Source organism: Patiria miniata, unplaced genomic scaffold, assembly GCF_015706575.1.
Source record: "Patiria miniata isolate m_02_andy unplaced genomic scaffold, ASM1570657v1 HiC_scaffold_7, whole genome shotgun sequence".
Taxonomy (NCBI): domain Eukaryota; kingdom Metazoa; phylum Echinodermata; class Asteroidea; order Valvatida; family Asterinidae; genus Patiria; species Patiria miniata.
Window position 1 is genome coordinate 6,281,636 of NW_024037074.1, and position 23,441 is coordinate 6,305,076.

Consider the following 23,441-nt stretch of genomic DNA (forward strand, 5'->3'; position numbering starts at 1 on the left):
CGCTCGAGTTCTGATAAAGGTAGGCCTCCCCCTCCCCCACTTTTGAGAAGCGATTGACGCCCTTGATTAAAATACTTTTATATGCCATTTAAAAAAAAAAATTGACTTGCAAATGTTACACTAATGGTTTTATATGGCACCGTTATGTGTCAGGGATAGGGATTTGGCCTTAATTGTATTGCCTTAATTAAGATTGAAAATTACATAATAAACAATCTAGTCACATAAAGATGTTGTGAAAGTATTGGAAAATTTCAAATGGAAAATTGAAATGGAAATCAAATGGAAAAGCAAAGCCAAAGGTCAAAAATTGAAAAGGTAGGTGAGCTAGTAAATTAATTCCTTTATTTACAAGAATCGTCTACAGTTGTATATTGAGAAATTATTAATCAAAAGAGATGTAGTTAAATATTAACAAGTGCAAATGTAACAAGAATGCTATTACAAAGGTGTGAAAAGCCCCGACAACACGAGATTTATTTACAAATTAATTATGGCATGAATTTTAAATCAAAGTTTCACGTGAAGTATTTACAGGAATCTTCCTCCAAAAGGCAAGTTGTAAAAATGATCACAGGTTTGTCTTCTAAACTTAAAGATATTATTTATGAAATGGCAAGTATATAACTTCGTGTCTTCACGATCTGAACACTTAATTATTATTATTATTCATTATTATTTATTCGGCCAAATTACAAGGTACAACAAGCAATCCACAAAAGTAAACAAAACTGAACAAAAACAATCCAATCCAAGCTGGCCAGGATTGATTAAAGTATAATAAAACACTGTGACTCGAAAGCCTGTCAATTCTAACTTGAATGGTACATGTAACATACAAAAATATATTTAAAAAATAGGTACAAAATTCAATGAAAAATAAGACCGCCTTAAAAATAATACTGAAAAAGATAATTAGATGCAAAAGATTAACAGTTACAACCCTGACCACAGTTTTCTCAAAGGCGAGAATAGCTGGCGTAAAAACCTAACAACTGCAGATTATACAAGACTGGGGAAAAACAGACAAACAAACCAACCCCCCCCCCCCCCCCCAAAAAAACCCCAAACAAACAAACAAACAAACAAACACCCCAACACAACCCTAACAAACCAAGAAATAAAACAAGACAGGATAAGACTAAACAAAATGAAACTAGACAAGTCAAGACAAGACAAGAGACAAGACAAGAGACAAGAGACAAGACAAGACAAGACAAGAGACAAGACAAGACAAGAGACAAGACAAGACAAGACAAGAGACAAGACAAGACAAGACAAGACAAGACAAGACAAGACAAGAGACAAGACAAGACAAGACAAGAGACAAGACAAGACAAGACAAGACAAGACAAGACAAGACAAGACAAAAGACAAGACAAGACAAGACAAGACAAGACAAGACAAGACAAACAAGACAAGACAAGACAAGACAAGACGAAACAAAACAAAACAACAAAAAACAAACAAGACAAGACAAGACAAGACAACAACAACAACACAACAACATAAAAACACGGAACAAAAGATTGATACAGTAAACAAAATAATTTAAAATGAAATAACAATAAATAATAAGCAATACAAACCTGATAGAGAAAAGTAAAAAAAACTTAATCGCAGTCTAACCATAGTCTTCTAAAAATATAAAAAAGTATACTCGTTTCTTTTGGTACAACTGTAACTGTTTTTCAGAGACCTAATGTTATCACTTTGTCTGTTTAATTTCAGAACAATACATGTACAAGAGACAATAGCCTACATTAGTACGGCAAAATAACTAGTAAAAATAACCTTTAGAAAGAGCTGCAAATTTCTCTACCAAAAAAGCCGCATTTAATACATGTGTTCTGCATGCATTTGTCAATATATCGGTTAGAATAAATTACTATTTTTTCCCATCATTCTGATACTGCCTTGGACCAAGTCTGAGTATGTGATCAGATAATAAAAAGGTTATACACAACAAGATGAACTTAGACACATATTCCTTCAACGGTTGTACTTTCAGTCATCCTAGCAGCTAGACTCTTAAACGATAAAGGCACAGACGGCAACGAAGATCATCACAGCAGCCAGACCTACCCGCAGCAAGGTGGTGTCAGCCGTGACCACGCCCCCTTGCTTTGGCTGCTTCATTGGTACCCGCGTCTTGGTGGCGTGGACGACGCTATCCCATGATTCCTCGATGACCTTTTTGGCGCCCTTCCAGGAGTGGGGACCGCGCAGGCGGTAGCTGGCCGGTAGCATGGTCCAAAGAATACCTAAGATATGAAGAAAAATAGGCAGAATAATTAATATTAAGTAAGTCATAGACCATCAGATGAGTGATAAGGCCCTTGTCTCAAGCACGCAACTGGGTAAACCAAAAAAGGAGCAAATTCCCAGCTTTACTAGACTTTTTCTGTTTTGTTTTTTTTACTTTTACTGGTGTAAGTGTGAAGTGAAACGCGAAAAAATCAGCTGATCCAAGGGGGCTGGGGGGGGGGCTTTTTTGTCCAGCCCCCAAAATAAATTCCGTAAAAAAAAATATTGTATTAGCAAAAGAAGGATTGTGATGTACATGTGTACATGCGAATGGTCTCCCCCTAAAGAAATAGTCGTGACAAGGGTGCATTTGTAGTTAATATAGTGTGAATGATTTTAGGATTTTATTGGCGCTCCCCACCTATTGATTTTCGGAGGCCTAAGTGTCTGGAGAAAATAACAGGTCTACATTTCAGCACAGCTCCCTGAGAAAATTCTGTATCCACCCTGCTAGCCCTCCCCCCCCCAAAAAATATTGGTTCTAGAACCGCGCCTGGGCTCCATTGTTTCAAAGCAGCAACCCTATATTAGGAGATCCGGGTGGGAGGAGGGTCATTGACTGTATCAAGCGAAAACCAAACCGAAACTGAGCGGTCTTTGCGCCAGTGCTCTGGCATGCATTGCGCGCGCTCTGGCAACTTGAGCCATGAACTCATCATGACCGCCTGACAACCGATGCAGCCCAGACATCCACTAGCTGCCTCCCAGCGCGCGCTCAAGTTACTTCGCCCCTCTCGACACTCAATGTGTGACCGCGATGTGACCTTTCACAAAGGGGCCTGCGCTCGATTGAGAGCGCAAGCTGTGTTCCTGAAATTATATCGTTTTAAAGAAATTGTCTGACCATAGATAAGGTACAAAAAAATCCATATTAATGTAGGATACCTGAATTCTAGTCCTTGTTTAATTCAGTCGGCAAAATAGCACCAAAAATGTTAGGCAAAAGCAGCTTCATGCACTACAATGTCATGGAAACGGTGACGTACCTGGAATGCAAGCCTGGGATTGGTCAGTAGAAGCTCAGTGAATCGTGGCTTTACTCCAATCATCTCTGCAACTTCTTCCTGATAGGGAACAGGTGGGAACTGAATGGGGGGGGGGGAGAATATAATTATTTAAATAACTGCCCCCTTATTATATTCACCAAATTTAGTTAGTTCGCATTTTGTTTGCAATCGGTTACACATCTGTGAACGGGTGCAAGCCAGCTAGTCTGGTTCCATGACCTGACATTTCCCCGACATCTGTAACTTGCTCCGTTTTGTATAATAATAATAATAACGGCAATTATTAACGCGCCGGTATCTGCCATATATGACGCTCATGGCGCAATACAAAAAATATATCAAATCAGAAATATGAAGAAGGGTCATGGAACCAGACTACTGCGAACAACACTTTTTCCTTGGTTTTTCCAGCATCTATGAACACAAAAATTGTACAGGGTCAGTGTAACAACATTTGCTATAAAATATTAACCCCAAATCCATCAACTTCTGAAAATTACAGCAAAAGCAAACGTTGAATTCTACCTTTAACAATTGTGCATTTTTTTCTTCAATTAACTGCTGTACGTCCACTTGTTAGTTCGTTTTAAAAGCCTAAGACTACAGGGTCTAATCTGAAAGCATTCAATGTTGTCATTTTACTTTCTCATTATATTTTCTCATTTAATGCTATGTACTTACAAAGATTCTGTGTTTTCCAAAGGTTTGATAGAAGATATTGCGCCTGCGCTTGATATCGGCCATCATGGTGTCCACATCGGGCAGGGGCACTAGCCCCTTGAAGACCCGGGCAGCCCATCGGGTCTGCAGCTCAAACACGGGGGGCTGCCCCCCTAGCGTCGTCACGCAGCCAATGACGGCCAAGGTATGATGCTTGAGTTTGGGAGGGAAAACGTGCATGTACAGGTCCAAGTCTGCGAAGTTGTCTGGAAAAGGATAGAAGGTAAAGTTTGTGTAAAAGGTTTTATAAATGTGAAGCAATCAAGATCGTTTAAATAATATATGTTCAAATGAGTGAGTGATGTGCTCTGTTGATCAATCATTAAGTTCAAAAGCTAATCTCTTGCAATATTTTAAATAGGTTCATTTTTGTCAGGGTTTGAAGCATGATAACTGACATGTTATTAAGTTATGACAAGCAATGGCATAGCAGTTGGGGTGCAGTTGGAAGGCTAGAGATTTAAAAGCAAAATCGGGAGGCTGATTTATACAAGCAAACAAAATTGGGACGGAAAAATTGATTAACAGGACGAACATTCTATTTTGCAACGGGCAAATGTTCACAACTTTCAAAGTCACAACTCTCATAGCTCACAGTCTAGTCCCCAGTCATGTGACAAGCTTTTCGAGTAAATTATTCCCTTTTCATAGTACATCATCTGTTGCACGTGACCACACTTTTTGCAAATCTGGCACAGAGAGAATTCAGAAGAATGCAATTTTCAGGATTGAAATTCACGACCATGTACCTTGAATTATAGAGCGGTCAATGAAGTCGAACCCGAGCTCGTACCCAGTAGCAAACACGACGGCATCTAGGTTATCAATCTTATAACCATCGACGAACTCGACCCCAGTGCGGGTGAACCGTTTGACCCCTGGTCGGCATTGAACGGCACCGCACATTATGCGGTCGCCTATTTCATCATTTACCATGACCTGCGGAAAATACATTTAGTCTTCACTGTTTAAAGAAAAACAACTTGGGGTCATTTTTTTTATCAGAAAATTAAGATTGCCATATGAACAAGGTTTCCTGTTTGTACAGGGTGAGTTAAAAAAAAAAGGAAACCCAAATGTCTGGACCATTGTTTTAATGAAGTTCTGCATGTAGCACTTTCAAAATCTAAAATATATTAAAGCCCAAATAATAAGCTTTCTTTTAGTACAAGAATCATTCAAATCACTCATGTACTTTTCAAGCTACGGAATATTGAACACAAACACCGTTTTAAAGTTCTGTTCACGGATCACCAAAAAGGTAAGTGTTCTTTCAGCAAAACGAATACAATTTACATACATCCCTATGTAAAAACCATTGGGCTTTCACATCCTTAATTTTGAAACTGGTACATGCAGAATTTCATTAAATAATTGGTCCTCCCATTTTGGAGTGGTGTTTTTTTTTTACCTTGTATATAATTACTAAGAATAACAATAAACAGACATTACTTTTTGTTTACCGAGTATAAATGTATTTTACCTCGCTGTGTAGTAGGCCGGCCTCGGCGCGTAATCCTAGTTTGTCGTGACTGAAGTTGACGCTTGCATTGGCACTTGCTACTCGCTCTGCAAAATAAGAAAAAAAACTCCCGAAACTCAGATTGACATTTATCCACTCAGCTTTCTTTGTTAATTTTCTTGAATGAAGCAAAATTAAAAGTAACTGAATGGAAAAAAAATATGAATTGTAAAGTGTTTTAACAAAAATAGTGCGCTGAATTTTTAAAATTCACATTTTAAAATTCACTCACAGAAATGAACATCATACACTGTTCTAGAAGTAAACAAAATAATTTTCTTCGCTTTTACAATTAAATTATTTTCACAATCGTAATGACATTTATTAACGGCCGGGTATTTCATGGAAAATTTTCAGGCATAAAAATATTAAAAAAAAGTTTTGTAAATATTTTCACATTTCAGTAAAATACTGCGTGTGATTTTCTTCGGACGTACCCACAATAGGCTTGGGAGCAAGTTGTACGATTCTACGGTTGACCATCATGTCTATGGGAGTACTGTCTTTGGCCATGCGTCTGACGACCCAGCAGCCGTGCCTCATGGTCAGGTGAACCACGCGGGCACGACGGCTCAAATCCGCGGCCGCGTCACCGGCAGAGTTGGAGGCTCCTGCAGGAAAAGACAATGGAGAGAAAATATGAGCTTAGATTTGGGCACCTTCAAAGAACTGACACCAGGGGTGCGAGTGACCACTGATAAAAATAGCTGGAAAAAGGTGTAAAAAAGCTGAATTTTGGAGATCGCCTATACTTTTGTATAAAGCGAGTGAGGGAAAAAGCTGGAAAAAAAAGCTGAAATCGAAAACCAAAAAGCTGAAATCAGCTTTTAAAGCTGAGATTTCACACCGCTGTGATACACAGGGAAAAAAAAAAAAAAAAAAAAAAAAAAGCGGTGAAAACTTAACACCAATTGTAAAAGTAGATAGTGGCGTAAACTAACCCATCTATAATGATGAATTAAACAGAAGAAGGACCGATGTATCACTTGCCTTTTTAGGTGCACCCCTTGAAAAATTATATTGTAAGACTGTCTGGAACCCTGACACTCACCCATCACCAGCACTGTTTTTCCACCGAAAGAGTCAGCATTTCTGAACTCGTTAGTGTGCATCTTCTGCCCCTGGAACTCATCCAGCCCTGGGTATTGAGGGATGTGCGGCTGTTTGTACATGCCCGAGCAGACGAACACCGCGTCGTAAACTCCCGCCTTTTCCTCGCAGCCCTCTGTGCGCGTGCGCACGCTCCACTGCCCTGTGGTCTCGAAATCAGCTGTCGGTTCCACCCGTAGGACCGAGGTCTTGTACTGAATGTGTTTCTCCAGATCGAAGTGGGCGGCGTAGTCTTGGACGTACTTGAAGACGTGTGGGTAGCGGGGGTAAGGGGGAATATCGTGGGGCATGGGGTAGTCACTGAACGCCATCATGGCCTTACTGGAGTTGGTGGTCAGGGAATCGTAGATTGCTGACCCCTGACCTGGTCGGAGATTCTCATCGTACACCCACACGCCACCTATCATGAGAAAAAAAGAGGGTGGGGTTGAAGGATGTTCATCACAGAAGGATGAGCTGGGGTGAAACCAGACTGGGACCTTAAGTGCTCAAAACGATGCAAAAGAAGATTAGGCCAACTTTACTCACTCTTCAGCCAGCAAATTTCTCCAAAACTATCATTGGGCAAAGAAAAGTTCTTCACTATTTCACCAACCAAGTTTGAAGATTCAATTCAATTTGTAAAGGAGACTTTTCTTCAATATTTGGCAGTGGCTTGCACAAGAGAGGGAAGTCAAGTGAATTCAAAATGAGGCTAAAGACTAGACTTCTACATGTCCATCCATGGTCCAACTGTTTGACAAGACTGACTTCTTCATTCATTGTCGTTAGTCTGGTGCCTGACTATGGAGAAATGTGTAGAAATAGTGACCTAGTACCGACATCCTAGACATTTCTTTTGGCACAGTCAGCTGACAGTTGATTTATGCAGTACTGAAGCGGTGTTGGACTGGTTGTTTCAGGTGCTAGTCTATTTTCTTGTATTGCATGTTTTCAATACCAATAAGTTTGGGACTCTCAGTCATACACAGTATTGAGAGTCCCAAATTTTCGGACTAGGGTGTAACCTACCCCAATTATAAAGGTAAATGTCCAATTAGGAAAATGTTCACTGGTTTCATGCCTCATAAAATTGAAGCAGAACTGAAAGAAAGGAGCATGGTAAAAGTAAAAGTTTCGATTATACTTACCGAGTTGGCCATATCTCTCGAAACAGTGAGGTTCGATTCCTTCCTCCAGGCAAGCCTTGATGGCCACAAGGCCGCTGATCCCTCCACCAATGATCGCTGCTTTCATCGTGATTCTGAAAAACAAATAATCGATTTGTAGAATAATCAATTTAATCGATTAAAGTTGGTGTGGCACCCTGAAAAACAGGTTTTTCAAATTGAACTGATAATTTTCTAGCATCACATTAGTTATGAGCTTTCCAATGAGACATCGAACGAAAAAAATCGGCCCATGATAAGTATCAAATTAATCAATTTCAACTTTTGAAGCCAGCGGGACCTCGTGTATGAAGCCCGGGAAGGGACAGGGTAGAATTTTTTTTTGGGGGGGGGATTTGCTAATTCGTTCCCACGAATTACTTATTCGTTCGCAAGAATTACCTATTTGTTCGCACGAATTACCAATTCGTTCCCACGAATTACCAACTCGTTCCCACGAATTACCAACGCGTTCCCGGATGCACGAGTTAGCAATTCGTTCCCACGAATTAGGAAATCGTGCGAACGAGATAGCAATTCGTGCGAAGGAAATAGCAATTCGTGCGAACGTGTTAGCAATTCGTGCGACGTGACGAATTAGGAATTCGTGGGAACGAATTAGGAATTCGTGCGAACGAATTAGGAATTCGTGCGAACGAATTAGGAAATCGTGCGAACGAATTAGCAAATTCCCCGCGTCGGACCAGCTGGCGAATGCAAAATTAACATACATTCTGTACGAGCTGATACGTCACTAACTTATGAATAATCGTAGTATTTCGATCAAAACTTTCTGAACCGGAGCGCGCTACTTAAAACCACTGTATCAGGCCTGCACATGCAAACAAGCAAATTTATTTGCTACAGGACATTATAATTCTTTAAATTTCGTTCGGAAAAAGAGAATCGAAATTTTGAAAAACACACACAATTAGCAACTTGAAATGAAATTTCGAAATGAATAAAACTGCTGCAAACTGCTAACTGGCTGGATGTTGGCCACTGTGAGAAATATTGTTTAAAGACGGCTTGGATTATACACAAGTTGCACGGCAGCATCAGGAATGTCAGACAAGTCGACCGTTGAGACAACTCGACTCGGGACAAGTCGACCGTTGAGACAACTCGACTTAATGGAAATGTATACACGTGGAGCGGAAACAGTTGCATAAATCTGTGGCAGGACCGGTCCCGGGTGCGGCGCGGGCACACTCGATGCACAGAGGGCGCTCCGATCCGGTGGCCGTCGCGTCGGGCCGGCGCGCCGCGCCTGCGAGGACCGGGCCCGGCCCGCGCGGCACGCGGGCACACTTCGATGCTCAGTGAGCATTCGCTCCGGTGGCCGTCGCGTCGGGCCGCCCGGACCCAGCGCGGCGACGCGGCATACAGTCTACCGACGGGAGGGCTTCCGACGGTCCGCGGGGTCCTCAATGTACATCTACACAGACCTGTTGTGTTACTTACTAGTGCATTTATGATGGTCAGTAACTTCCAGGAAATGTATTCAATATAAGAAAAATAAGGTAAGTAACAGGATGTTAATTGATATATACGTTTTGATATCAGGCCAAAAAAATAAAAAATAGTTCTGCTTTCGAGTACATGGCATTCGAAAATGTTCAATTGCAGAGAGAGATTAATATGAATATTTACCTTGGAAAAACTCACTGTAGGCCTATACCGTAATAATAGAATACCCATAAAACTGTTGTTGAGGATATTTTAATGTGTTTTTAAGGGGTTTTAAATATTCACAGACAAAAGCAAACTTTTTACGTTTCTCCCGACAGTTGTGACGTTCAACCCTGAAAACTGTATGCCTCAAAAACAGGTACGATAAAATCACAATTTACATCATTACATTTTCTGAGTAATTTTGTTCTTCCATCTTCCAAGTGGAGATGCTAAATACGAGGTAAGGATTTGTTTTAAGAAAACTGTTTAAGACTGCTAACTGAGTGCTTGATTGATCTAAAACACAAGTGTACATATCTCTATGGCCCGGCACAAAGGATGTCACCGTGCACGGTACGGCCACGTTGACCGACCGGGATGGGATAAGACAGTGGGCGCACAGGCCCGGCAAAAACGATGTCACCGTGCACGGTACGGCTACGCTGACCGGGGATAAGTGCGCACACAGGCCCGGCAAAAACGAACGATGTGCACGGACAATCACACTGCGCTATATCGACTCTGTTATATGCAACAAAAGGCAGATATCTATTAATGCCCAATGTCCCTCTTAGTTCAAGGTATTTGAACCCCAGTTTTATGTACTTAGTTTGAATGGGATAGCACCATCATTTTCCTAAACTAAAGCAGCTAAACCTATCATCTCGCCCAGCGGCAACCCCAGCCGTGAATCAACCCGGCCCGAACAAAAAAAAACAACTCATGTATCATAACTCCCAAACGGTGATCAGCCACCGTCAAAATCCCCGGTACAACGGTCTCAACGGTCGACTTGTCTCAACGGTCGACTTGTCCCGAGTCGAGTTGTCTCAACAGTCGACTTGGCTGACCCCCAGCATGAGTATGACCCTAAGTGCTAGCTCAGCGGGCCGGGAGACTTGATACTCGGGTGAACTGCAGGTTATTCCACACCATTTACATTCAGTGCAAAAGTCTTACGTGTTTTGTGCACTGTAAAATAAGATATTCGATTTTGTACATGTACTACTCACCTTCAGAAGTCCGTTATTCTGGTTGAAACAAAAACTTGCACCTGGTTCTATCGTCAAACAGCTTCGTCTTCGTACCGATGAATGTGCCCAGCTGACGGCGGAACGGAGTTACTTATGTCCGCCGGAAATCGTATCGCAGACTTCAAGTGTCAATCATTTCACCAGGAGGCGGGGCCTCGCCCCCCTGGTGAAGTGATTAAGGGGCCTCGCTGCCAGCCATGACGTAATGGTCTAAGATTGAGCAAGTTAAGGGACAATCCGGAGTTTATAATTAAAGACCGAGCGGTTGATTCTGAATAACGGAACAATGTCCACATTCCGTCTGCATAGAAGCTTATCAGGCATCCGGCTTTATTGTATTGTGTCGAGTCGAGTCCGCTATCTAAAGTTAATAATGACACAAACACCTGTCAAGGCTAGTGGTTTAAGTTCCGTGATTTACCCGGTGGTATGGGACGGCACGTGCACCACGTGCACGATTCGCCCTGCGCTGCAGTGATTTGTGCTTCTGCTTTGAAGTTCTGCGCATGAGTTGTTAAATTTAAACTTTTAGGGGGGGGGATAGGGGATATGATCAAGATCCAAAATTGCCAGGCCTTGGAAATTCGAAAGGGGGGGGGGGGCTTGACACTGAGAGGTCAACCCTTCGGTGGACCCTAAAGTGGGAATTATCGGGCTTCACATACAAATTAATCGGTTTTAATATCCGCATTCCGTCTGTATGGAAGCTCATCAGGGATCCGGCTTTATCGTATTGTGTCGAGTCGAGTCCGTTATCTTAAGTGTTTCGCATGCAAACGGATACGTTTAGTGCGACGGGTACGTCATCAGTTAGGACGTCATACACCACTCACTATCCGCTAAACGTGCAGACGACACGCATATCTCGCTCGCTACACGTAAGTAAAAAGCGGATACGGATAGCTAAACGTAAGTGTAAGCGTATCCGTTCGCTTTCGAAACCTCCCTAATATAGTGAAACAAACACCTGTCAATCTTTTAAGTTCCGTGATTTACCCGGGGGTATGGGCGGCACGTGCACGATTCGCCCTGCAGTGATTTGTGCTTCTGCTTCGAAGTTCTGCGCATGAGTTGTGAAATTTAAACTCATGAGACCAGCGGTGGCGATTTCTTGGCTACATGGGGGGGGGGGGGGAGACTACTCAGAGGAGGGCGCTATACAAAATGAGAATTATCCGGCTTCACATACAAATTAATCGGTTTTATAATGCATGAAATACAATACTTTGCCTCGATTAAAATCATGGGCGTCAATCCCCCACACTTTTTAAAGTGGGGGATATCATATCCGTGTCTCCCCACACACTTTATTCGTCGCCGAATTTAAAATCGTAGCATAATATTCTATAGCTCAGAAAGTAGCTGATTATACTCAAAACTCGAAAATGATGTTTCAATGAAAATCTTTTGCGTCTAGAATCAATTTTTTTCCTGGCCCTTAAGCGGGCCCCGACTGAACCCCAGCCGTTAGGGCTTTTACGCTTGGCGCTCGCACTGGTTCTGAGCAAGGTAGGCCTCTCCCTCCCCCACTTTTCAGAAGCGATTGACGCCCTTGACTAAAATACTTTTATATGCCATTTAAAAAAATATTTACCTTGCAAATGTTACACTTAAGGTTTCATATGGCACCGTTATGTGTCAGGGATAGGGATTTGGCCTTAATTGTATTGCCTTAATTAAGATTCAAAATTACATAATAAACAATCTAGTCACATAAAGATGTGTTGTGAAAGTATTGGAAAATTTCAAATGGAAAATTGAAATGGAAATCAAATGGAAAAGCAAAGCCAAAGGTCAAACATTGAAAAGGTAGGTGAGCTAGTAAATTAATTCCTTTATTTATAAGAATCGTCTACAGTTGTATATTGAGAAATTATTAATCAAAAAAGATGTAGTTAAATGTTAACAAGTGCAGATATAACAAGAAAGCTATTGCAAAGGTGTGAAAAGCCCCGACAACACGAGATTTATTTACCAATTAATTATGGCATGAATTTAAATCAAAGTTACACGTGAAGTATTTACAGGAATCTTCCCCCAAAAGGCAAGTTATAAACATGATCACAGGTTTGTCCTCTAAACTTAAAGATATTATTTATGAAATGGCAAGTATATAACCTCGTGTCTTCACGATCTGAATACTTAAAGGGAATGTACATCGTTTGCTTTTGCTGTAATTTTCAGAAAGGAACTATTTGAGGGGTTAGTATAGTAGATCAAACATTGTTACACTGGCATGTTTGAAGTTTTGTGTTCAAGAATGCTGGAAAAACCAAGAAAAACAAAAGTGTTCAAGTAGTCTGGTTCCCTGACTCCACTAAAGACGAAATGTACCAATTTATAGATGCCGGAAAATTGTAAGTTAAGGACACCAGTCTAGCTGGCCTGCACCCGTTCATGAACATGTAACCAATAGCAAACAAAATTTAGACTGAAAACAAATGGTAAATTTGGATCAGTACATTGTAGTTGCAAAATAGTTAGGTTTTTCCAACGGTGGTCGGCCGACCATCTGTGGAAATGTATACAAAAATACCACTTTTTTGAAAATGACTTCACACCAGGTGCCATAATTTTACAGGATGCATTAGACTGTCATTTATCAACATCCTAGTAAGGTATTTCGTAAAAAATGTGGTAGTTTGTTTTTCGATGTTTGCAAATGTTGTATATTCCCTTTAATTATTATTATTATTATTTATTATTATTTATTCGGCCAAATTACAAGGTACAACAAGCAATCCACAAAAGTAAACAAAACTAAACAAAAACAATCCAATTCAAGCTGGCAAGGATTGACAAAAGTATAATAAAACACTGTGACTGGAGAGTCTGTCAATCCTAACTTGAATGGTACATGTGACATACAAAATATATATTAAAAAAAATAGGTATCAAATTCAATGAAAAATAAGACCGCCTTAAAAATAATACTTAGATTCAAAAGATTAACAGTTACAACCCTGACCACAGTGTTCTCAAAGGTAAGAATAGCTGGCGTAAAAACCTAATAACTGCAGATTAAACAAGACTGGGGAAAAACAGACAAACAAACCCCCAAAAAACCCTAAAAAACAAACAAACAAACACCCCAACACCCCAACAAAACCCTAACAAACCAAGAAACAAAACAAGACAGGATAAGACTAAACAAAATGAAACTAGACAAGACAAGACAAGACAAGACAAGACAAGACAAGACAAGACAAGACAAGACAAGACAAGACAAGACAAGACAAGACGAAACAAAACAAAAACAACAAAAAACAAACAAGACAAGACAAGACAAGACAACAACAACAACACAACATAAAAACACGGAACAAAAGATTGATACAGTAAACAAAATAATTTAAAATGAAATAACAATAAATAATAAGCAATACAAACCTGATAGAGAAAAGTAAAAAAAAACCTTAATCGCAGTCTTACCATATAGTCTTCTAAAAATATAAAAAAGTATATTCTGTAACTGTAACTGTTTTTCAGAGACCTAATGTTATCACTTTGTCTGTTGAATTTCAGAACAATACATGTACAAGAGACAATAGCCTACATTAGTACAGAAAAATAAATAGTTAAAATAACCTTTAGAAAGAGCTGCAAATTTCTCTACAAAAATAGCCGCATTTAATACATGTGTTCCTTTTTGCATGCATTTGTCAATATATCGGTTAGAATAAATTACTTTTTTTCCCCATCATTCTGATACTGCCTTGGACCAAGTCTGAGTATGTGATCAGATAATAAAAAGGTTATACACAACAAGATGATCTTAGACACATATTCCTTCAACGGTTGTACTTTCAGTCATCCTAGAAGCTAGACTCTTAAACGATAAAGGCACAGACGGCAACGAAGATCATCACAGCAGCCAGACCTACCCGCAGCAAGGTGGTGTCAGCCGTGACCACGCCCCCTTGCTTTGGCTGCTTCATTGGTACCCGCGTCTTGGTGGCGTGGACGACGCTATCCCATGATTCCTCGATGACCTTTTTGGCGCCCTTCCAGGAGTGGGGACCGCGCAGGCGGTAGCTGGCTGGGTAGCATGGTCCAAAGAATACCTAAATAAAATAGGCAGGGGATGGTTGAATATATGAAAAGTCATACATTTATCAGATGAGTGATAAGGCCCTTGTCTCACGTATACAGCTGGGAAGTAACAAAAAAGAGCAAACTCCCAGCTTTACTAGACTTTTTACGGTTTTTTTTTTTACTTTTACTGGTGTAAGTGTGAAGTGAAACACGAAGAAATCAGCTGATCCAAGGAAAAAAGTATCAAGCGAAAACCCAACCGAAACTGAGCGGTCTTTGTGCCAGTGCTCTGCCATTGTGCGCGCTCTGGCAACTTGAGCCATGAACTCATCATGACCGCCTTGCAACCGATGCAGCCCAGACATCCACTAGCTGCCTCCCAGCGCGCGCTCAAGTTACTTCGCCCATCTCGACACTCAATGTGTGACCGCGATGTGACTTTCACAAAGGGGCCTGCGCTCGATTGAGAGCGCAAGCCGTGTTCCTGAAATTACATCGTTTTAAAGAAATTGTCTGACCATAGATAAGGTACAAAAGATCCATTTAATGTAGGATACCTGAATTCTAGTCCTTGTTTAATTCAGTCGGCAAAATAGCAACAAAAATGTTAGGCAAAAGCAGTTTCATGCACTACAATGTCATGGAAACGGTGACGTACCTGGAATGCAAGCCTGGGATTGGTCAGTAGAAGCTCAGTGAATCGTGGCTTTACTCCAATCATCTCTGCAACTTCTTCCTGATAGGGAACAGGTGGGAACTGAATGGGGGAAAAAAAAATATAATTATTTAAATAACTGCCCCCTAATTCACCAAATTTAGTTAGTTCGCATTTTGTTTGCAATCGGTTACACATCTGTGAACGGGTGCAAGCCAGATAGTCTGGTTCCATGACCTGACATTTCCCCGACATCTGTAACCCTCTCCGTTTTGTATAATAATAATAATAATAATAATAACAATAATAACGGCAATTTCTAACGCGCCGGTATCCGCAATAAATGACGCTCATGGCCCAATACAAAAAATAGATCAAATCAGAAATATGAAGAAGGGTCATGGAACCAGACTACTGCGAACAACACTTTTTCCTTGGTTTTTCCAGCATCTATGAACACAAAATTTTACAGGGTCAGTGTATCAACATTTGCTATAAAATATTAACCCCAAATCCATCAACCTCTGAAAATTACAGCAAAAGCAAATGTTGTATACTACCTTTAACAATTGTGCATGGTTTTTTTCTTCAATTAACTGCTGTACGTCCACTTGTAAGTTCGTTAACTTTTAAAAGCCTAGACGACAGGGTCTAATCTGAAAGCACTAAATGTTGTCATTTTACTTTCTCATTATATTTTCTCATGTAATGCTGTACTTACAAAGATTCTGTGTTTTCCAAAGGTTTGATAGAAGATATTGCGCCTGCGCTTGATGTCGGCCATCATGGTGTCCACATCGGGCATTGGCACTAGCCCCTTGAAGACCCGGGCAGCCCATCGGGTCTGCAGCTCAAACACGGGGGGCTGCCCCCCTAGCGTCGCCACGCAGCCAATGACGGCCAAGGTATGATGCTTGAGTTTGGGAGGGAAAACGTGCATGTACAGGTCCAAGTCTGCGAAGCTGTCTGGAAAAGGATAGAAAAAAAGGTAAACTTTGTGTAAAAGGTTTTATAAATGTGAAGCAATCAAGACCGTAAAAAATAATGTATATCCAAATAAGTGAACAATGTGCTCTGTTGATCAATCATGAAGTTCAAAAGCTAATCTCTTGCAAACTTTTAATTAGATTCATTTTTGTCAGGGTTTGAAGCATGATAACTGAGATGTTATCAAGTTATCACAAGCAGTGGCAGAACAGTAGGGGTGCAGTTGGAAGGCTAGAGATTTTAAAGCAAAATCGGAGGATAATAGAAGCAAAATCGGGACGAACATTCTATTTTGCAACGGGCAAATGTTCACAAATTTCCAAGTCACAACTCTCACAGTCTAGTCCCAGTCACGTGACAAGCTTTTCAAGTAAATTATTCCTTTTTTCATAGTACATCATCTGTTACACGTGGCCACGCTTTTGCAAATCTGGCACAGAGAGATTCAGAAGAATGCAATTTTCAGGACTAAATTCACGACCATGTACCTTGAATTATAGAGCGGTCAATGAAGTCGAACCCGAGCTCGTACCCAGTAGCAAACACGACGGCATCTAGGTTATCAATCTTATAACCATCGACGAACTCGACCCCAGTGCGGGTGAACCGTTTGACCCCTGGTCGGCACTGGACGGCACCGCACATTATGCGGTCGCCTATTTCGTCGTTTACCATGACCTGCGGAAAATACATTTAGTCTTCACTGTTAAAAACAATTTGGGTCATTTTTTTTATCAGAAAATTAAGATTGCCATATGAACAAAATTTCCTGTTTGTACAGGGTGAGTGAAAAATCTAAGATATTAAAGCCCAATTAATGAGCTTTCTTTTAGTACAAGAATCATCCAAACCACTCATGTACTTTTCAAGCTACGGAATATTGAACACAACCACCATTTTAAAGTTCTGTTCAGGGATCACCAAAAAGGTAAGTGTTCTTTCAGCAAAACGAAAGCAATTTACATACATCCCAATGTGAAAGCAATTGGGCTTTCACATCTTTAATTTTGAAAGTGGTACATGCAGAATTTCATTAAATAATTGGTCCTCCCATTTTGGAGTGGTGTTTTTTTTTACCTTGTATATAATTACTAAGAATAACAATAAACAGACATTACTTTTTGTTTACCGAGTATAAATGTATTTTACCTCGCTGTGTAGTAGGCCGGTCTCGGCGCGTAATCCTAGTTTGTCGTGACTGAAGTTGACGCTTGCATTGGCACTTGCTACTCGCTCTGCAAAATAAGAAAAAAAACTCCCGAAACTCAGATTGACATTATCCACTCAGCTTTCTTTGTTAATTTTCTTGAATGAAGCAAAATTAAAAGTAACTGAATGGAAAAAAAATATGAATTGTAAAGTGTTTTAACAAAAATAGTGCGCTGAATTTTTAAAATTCACATTTTAAAATTCACTCACAGAAATGAACATCTTACATTGTTCTAGAAGTAAAATAAAAATAATTTTCTTCGCTTTTGCATTTAAATTATTTTCACAATCGCAATGACATTTATTAACGTTCGGGTATTTCATGGAAAATTTTCAGGCATACAAATAATAAAAAATCAGTTTTGTAAATATTTTCACATTTTAGTAAAATACTGCGTTGGATTTTCTTCGGACGTACCCACAATAGCCTTGGGAGCAAGTTGTACGATTCTACGGTTGACCATCATGTCTACTGGAGTACTGTCTTTGGCCATGCGTCTGACGACCCAGCAGCCGTGCCTCATGGTCAGGTGAACCACGCGGGCACGACGGCTCAAATCCGCGGCCGCGTCACCGGCAGAGTTGGAGGCTCCTGCAGGAAAAGACAATGGAGAGAAAATATATGAGCTTAGATTTGGGCACCTTCAAAGAACTGACACCAGGGGTGCGAGTGACCACTGATAAAAATAGCTAGAAAAAGGTGTAAAAAAGCCGCATTTTGGAGATCTCCTATACTTTTGTACACAGCAAGTGAGGGAAAAATCTGAAAAAAAAAGCTGAAATCCAAAACCAAAAAAGCTGAAATCATCTTTAAAGCCGAGATTTCACACCCCTGTGATACACTGCCAAAAAAAAAAAAAATTAAACAAAAGAAGGACCGATGTATCACTTGCCCTTATAGGTGCACCCCTTGAAAAAACTATATTGTAAGACTGTCTGGAGCCCTGACACTCACCCATCACCAGCACTGTTTTTCCACCGAAAGAGTCAGCATTCCTGAACTCGTTTGTGTGCATTTTCTGCCCCTGGAACTCATCCAGCCCTGGGTATTGAGGGATGTGCGGCTGTTTGTACAAGCCCGAGCAGACGAACACCGCGTCGTAAACTCCCGCCTTTTCCTCGCAGCCCTCTGTGCGCGTGCGCACGCTCCACTGCCCCGTGGTCTCGAAGTCAGCTGTCGGTTCAACCCGCAGGACCGAGGTCTTGTACTGAATGTGTTTCTCGAGATCGAAGTGGGCGGCGTAGTCTTGGACGTACTTGAGGACGTGTGGGTAGCGGGGGAAAGGGGGAATATCGTCGGGCATGGGGTAGTCACTGAACGCCATCATGACCTTACTGGAGTTGGTGGTCAGGGAATCGTAGATTGCTGACCCCTGACCAGGTCGGAGATTCTCATCGTACACCCACACACCACCTATCATGAGAAAAAAAAGAGGGTGGGGTTGAAGGATGCTCATCACAGAAGGATGAGCTGGGGTGTAACCAGACTGGGACCTTAAGTGCTCAAACCGATGAAAAAGAAGATCAGGCTTTACTTTACTCACTCTTCAGCCAGCAAATTTTTCCAAAACTGTCACTGGGCAAAGAAAAGTTCTTCAGTACTTCACCAACCAAGTTTGAAGATTCGATTCAATTTTTAAAGCAGACTTTTCTTCAATATTTGACAGTGGCTTGCACAAGAGAGGAAAGTCAAGTAATTTCAAAATGAGGCTAAAGACTAGACTTCTACATGTCCATCCATGGTCCAACTGTTTGAGAAGACTGATTTCTTCATTCATTGTCATTAGTCTGGTGCCTGATTATGGAGAAATGTGTAGAAATAGTGACCTGGTACCCGACATCCTAGACATGTCTTTTGGCACAGTCAGCTGACAGTAATTATGCAGTGTACTGAAGCGGTGTTGGACTGGTTGTTTCAGGTGCTAGTCTATTTTCTTGTATTGCTTGTTTTCAATACCAATAAGTTTGGGACTCTCAGTCATACACAGTATGGAGAGTCCCAAATTTTCGGACTATGGTGTAACCTACCCCAATTATAAAGGTGAATGTCCAATTAGGAAAATGTTCACTGGTTTCATGCCTCATAAAATTGAAGCCAAACTGAAAGAAAGGAGCATGGTAAAGTAAAAGTTTCGATTATACTTACCGAGTTGGCCATATCTCTCGAAACAGTGAGGTTCGATTCCTTCCTCCAGGCAAGCCTTGATGGCCACAAGGCCGCCGATCCCTCCACCAATGATCGCTGCTTTCATCGTGATTCTGAAAAACAAATAATCGATTTGTAGAATAATCAATTTAATCGATTAAAGTTGGTGTGGCACCCTGAAAAACAGGTTTTTCAAATTGAACTGATAATTTTCTAGCATCACATTAGTTATGAGCTTTCCAATGAGACATCGAAAGAAAAAAATCGGCCCATGATAAGTACCAAATTAATTAATTTCAACTTTTGAAGCCAGCGGGACCTCGTGTGCGCATGTGCTTTTGCGAAAGTGCAGTCTAAAAATAATATTAATAAATACCTTGGAGAGTTGATGGTTTCTGATTGGTCGAGACTCGATCACGGGGCCGGGCATTTACGGTGATAATGGACCGGCTTCAAAGATCAAGCGGGTGGCCCCTGAACCAGCATTGATCAAGCCCCGTTCAGCCCCATGCAAGCCAATGATTGGTCAAAATATAGTAACAGTCCTGCGGTAGCTTGTAACAATTATAGAGCACTGCACATGCGCTCAACCCCCATCGCGTGAGACTGACGTGCGCGTACGCAACACAGTTGCTAGGGATGCGTGCGTGCGCGCGCGTAAGGAAGTTTTGAAACGACATCGTACAGCAGTGCAGTATATACTGAGGATGTTTACGACGAAAGCGTAGATCTACGATTTATTTTCTTTGAACACTTCAGCCACCGACAAAATCAAGCATCTTTGTAATTCCGGACACAAGGAATGTAAAGATCTGAAAACATTGTTGTAGTTTGTTTCGCTACGGCAGCAGTTTCTGTTGAGTTTACGTCGTTATAGCTGTTAAGCTAAAAAATATGGCCCATGAACATGAACACAAAAAAGTCTGGAAATATCGCCGAAAAAAGTCACAAAATTGGAGCATTTTAACTGTTTATTTCGTAAAAAAAGGTATTTATTAATGGGAATAACAGTGTGAGGATCCGGTCTTCGTTTTAGATCAGCCTGGGCCAAAACCGTGGTTTTTATACAGAAATATACGGCTGGGTTACATAATCAAATTCCAAAGGATACAGTGAATTGGGATTACAAAACACATCGTTCCGCAAATACGTAATTAACAGGTGAAGGCGCAGTAGAATAATCAGGTGTATCACACCTGGCGTCGCACGCGCACCAGCCGCGATCATCGCGTAGCTAGGATCGCGTCGGACCAGCTGGCGAATGCAAAATTATCATACATTCTGTACGAGCTAATACGTCACTAACTTATGAGTATTTTGCTCAAAACTTTCTGAACCGGAGCGCGCTACTTAAAAACCACTGTATCAGGCCTGCACATGAAAACAAGCAAATTTATAATTCTTTAAATTTCGTTCGGAAAAAGAGAATCGAAATTTTGAAATACACACACAATTAGCAACTTGAAATGAAATTTTAAAATGAATAAAACTGCTGCAAACTGCTTACTGGCTGGATATTGGCCACTGTGAGAAATTGCTTAAAGACGGCTTAGATTATACACAAGTTGCACGGCAGCATCAGTATCCCCTTGGGTGCTAGTGTAACACAAGTTATTTGTTCATAGGAGGTTGTTGTGTACCAGTCCTAGAGTCTTGGTTACATGGAGGTATAGAATGATATGTCTCCTAGTAGCGCGTACACTGTAGCCGGAGCGGACAAAATCATTAAGTTGAACTTGAAGACGGAGAAGATACTTTCACTGAAGGAATAAAACTCGTGACAAGGATTATAGGGTTAGGTGTGTTTATTGAGAGCACCAACTTAAATCACTTGACAGAGACAGAGACAGTGAACGGAGAAAGTGGAAAGTACATGTATAAAGAAGTGAGGACTGAGGGGGAGAGGGGCTCATTAAATACAGGAATGGAACATAATGGATTGTGTGTAACTGTAAGTGAATTAAACCAAGGACGGTAAATACTAGGAATCTAGGATGTGGTTTTACAGGTCTACGACCGAGCCCAGTGTGACCACACTAATGGAGACAGGGTGTCTCTGTGGACCACAAAGTAATTTGAAATAATCTTAAAGATGTCAACGGGTAATAAGTAAGGCTACTGTAATTAAAGTTAATTGGGATACTAAATCTGGGCTTACACTAGCTCAGCGGGCCGGGAGACTTGATACTCGGGTGAACTGCAGGTTATTCCACACCATTTACATTCAGTGCAAAAGTCTTACGTGTTTTGTGCACTGTGAAATAAGATATTCGATTTTGTACATGTACTCACCTTCAGAAGTCCGTTCTGGTTGAAACAAAAACTTGCACTTGGTTCTATTGTCAAACAGCTTCGCGTGTCTTCGTACCGATGAATGTGCCGAGCTGACGGCGGAACGGAGTTTCTTTTGTCCGCCGGTAATGTTATTGGACTTCAAGTGTCAATCACTTACACTTTCAGGGGGCGGGGCCTCGCTGCCAGCCAAGACGTAATGGTCTAAGATTAGCGAGAGCCAAGGGACAATCCCGAGTTCAAGACCGAGCGGTTGATTCTGATTAACGGAACAATATCCGCATTGCGTCTGAATGGGAGATTATCGGGGATCCGGCTTTGTTGTATTGTGTTGAGTGGAGTCCATTATCTAAAGTTAATATTGACAAAAACATACGAAAGCCCGTTAGTGCCAACCTTTTTTATTTTTTGGAAAAATTTTTTTTCGGAATTTTTTTTTTGAATGTTTTTTTTTGGGGGGGGGGAATGTTGTTTTGGTTTTTTTTTTTTAATTTTTCTTCTTTTTTTTTTTGAATTTTTTTTTATCTACCTGCCGTCAGCGGCGCCCTTCCCTCGAGTAGTGTGGTTCCCAGACCAAAAGATTCTGATTATTCCTGATGAATCTATAAATAGGTAAATAGGCCTAAATCCGTCCGCCGAGCTCATGAATAAAAGTTATACCCTCAAAATATTCTATATTAGAGAGTTCTGAATAAATTGGGGAATTGAACAGTTATGGTAATGAACCTCTGGCCCGGACTTGGGGCTTCCAATTCTGAGCATTTTGGATGCTATTGGGCTCGAAAGTGACGCTATTTTGCCATGTTGTGGAGGCATCGTTTTTCAAGATGGCTACTTTTTCGCTTTGGCTAAAACAGGGGTCGTCTTCTTTGGGTGAGAATATCTCGAAAAGTCAATGGTCAACCCACCAAAAAATGAAAGAAAAGGAAAGATGACATGTTGATCATCATTTTTCTGTGCAGCTTGAATACCTGTGAGAGTTCCGAGTATTTTTAAAAGAATTTTGAAGTATGGGCATTAAGCAGTAGTGTCTATGGGAATTTACTTGCAGGGTTGCATCCCTAAGATTCTAACTACTCAGGGAAAGGGCGCCGCTACGGAAGCGTAGAAGGGCCAAAAGAAAATAAGAAAAGTTAGTTCCTATCTCGCCGCGGCGAATTACTATCTCGCCGCGGCAAATTATTATCTCGCCGTGGCAAATTACTATCTCGCCGCGGCGGGTTACTATCTCGCCGCGGCGAAATACTATCTTGCCGCGGCGAGTTACTATTTCGCCGCGGCGAGTCACTATTTCGCCGCGGCGAGTTACTATCTCGCTCAATGACTTACTATCTCAGAGCCGCGGTGACTTACTATTTTGCATCGGCGAGCGTCAGGGCACGACGAATAGCGATACTCCTTGGGTCCTATGGAACGCCGAAGAGGCATTTAATGTGATCAACGAATCGGCGATGCACTTTATCGATAGGCAGTGGGGTTTTGCAATCGATGATGGACTGTCACAATCGGTGATGGATTTTTGCGAATGGTGATGGATTTTTGCGATCTTTGATCAACATTGGCAAAACTAACACCCTAATCACCCATACAGGGCT

General features: G+C 41.1%; 2 protein-coding genes across 3 annotated transcripts; both read right to left on the reverse strand.

Annotated features, from left to right (window-relative positions):
* Positions 1 to 1,566: 1,566 nt before the first annotated feature.
* LOC119746042 (flavin-containing monooxygenase 5-like) lies at positions 1,567 to 10,664 on the reverse strand. The gene is given in 10 exon segments (XM_038222800.1): positions 1,567 to 2,246; positions 2,249 to 2,264; positions 3,294 to 3,392; positions 3,996 to 4,240; positions 4,784 to 4,973; positions 5,518 to 5,603; positions 5,994 to 6,167; positions 6,608 to 7,066; positions 7,797 to 7,909; positions 10,502 to 10,664. Coding segments are annotated over 9 exon segments (1,590 nt in total). The 5' UTR covers positions 7,903 to 7,909; positions 10,502 to 10,664; the 3' UTR covers positions 1,567 to 2,031.
* Positions 10,665 to 14,021: 3,357 nt separating this feature from the next.
* Positions 14,022 to 22,187, reverse strand: LOC119746043 (flavin-containing monooxygenase 5-like). Of its 2 annotated transcripts, none has more exons than XM_038222801.1 (9): positions 21,847 to 22,187; positions 19,555 to 19,667; positions 18,364 to 18,822; positions 17,827 to 18,000; positions 17,349 to 17,434; positions 16,688 to 16,877; positions 15,934 to 16,178; positions 15,216 to 15,314; positions 14,022 to 14,586 (listed from the first exon to the last, which is right to left on the reverse strand). In XM_038222801.1, exons 2-9 carry the CDS (start codon positions 19,658 to 19,660, stop codon positions 14,353 to 14,355), a joined length of 1,593 nt encoding a protein of 530 aa, XP_038078729.1. In that variant the 5' UTR covers positions 19,661 to 19,667; positions 21,847 to 22,187; the 3' UTR covers positions 14,022 to 14,352. The 2 variants fall into 2 exon arrangements, with proteins under 2 accessions (XP_038078729.1, XP_038078730.1); XM_038222802.1 differs by lacking the exon at positions 21,847 to 22,187 and adding an exon at positions 21,062 to 21,372.
* Positions 22,188 to 23,441: the final 1,254 nt, after the last annotated feature.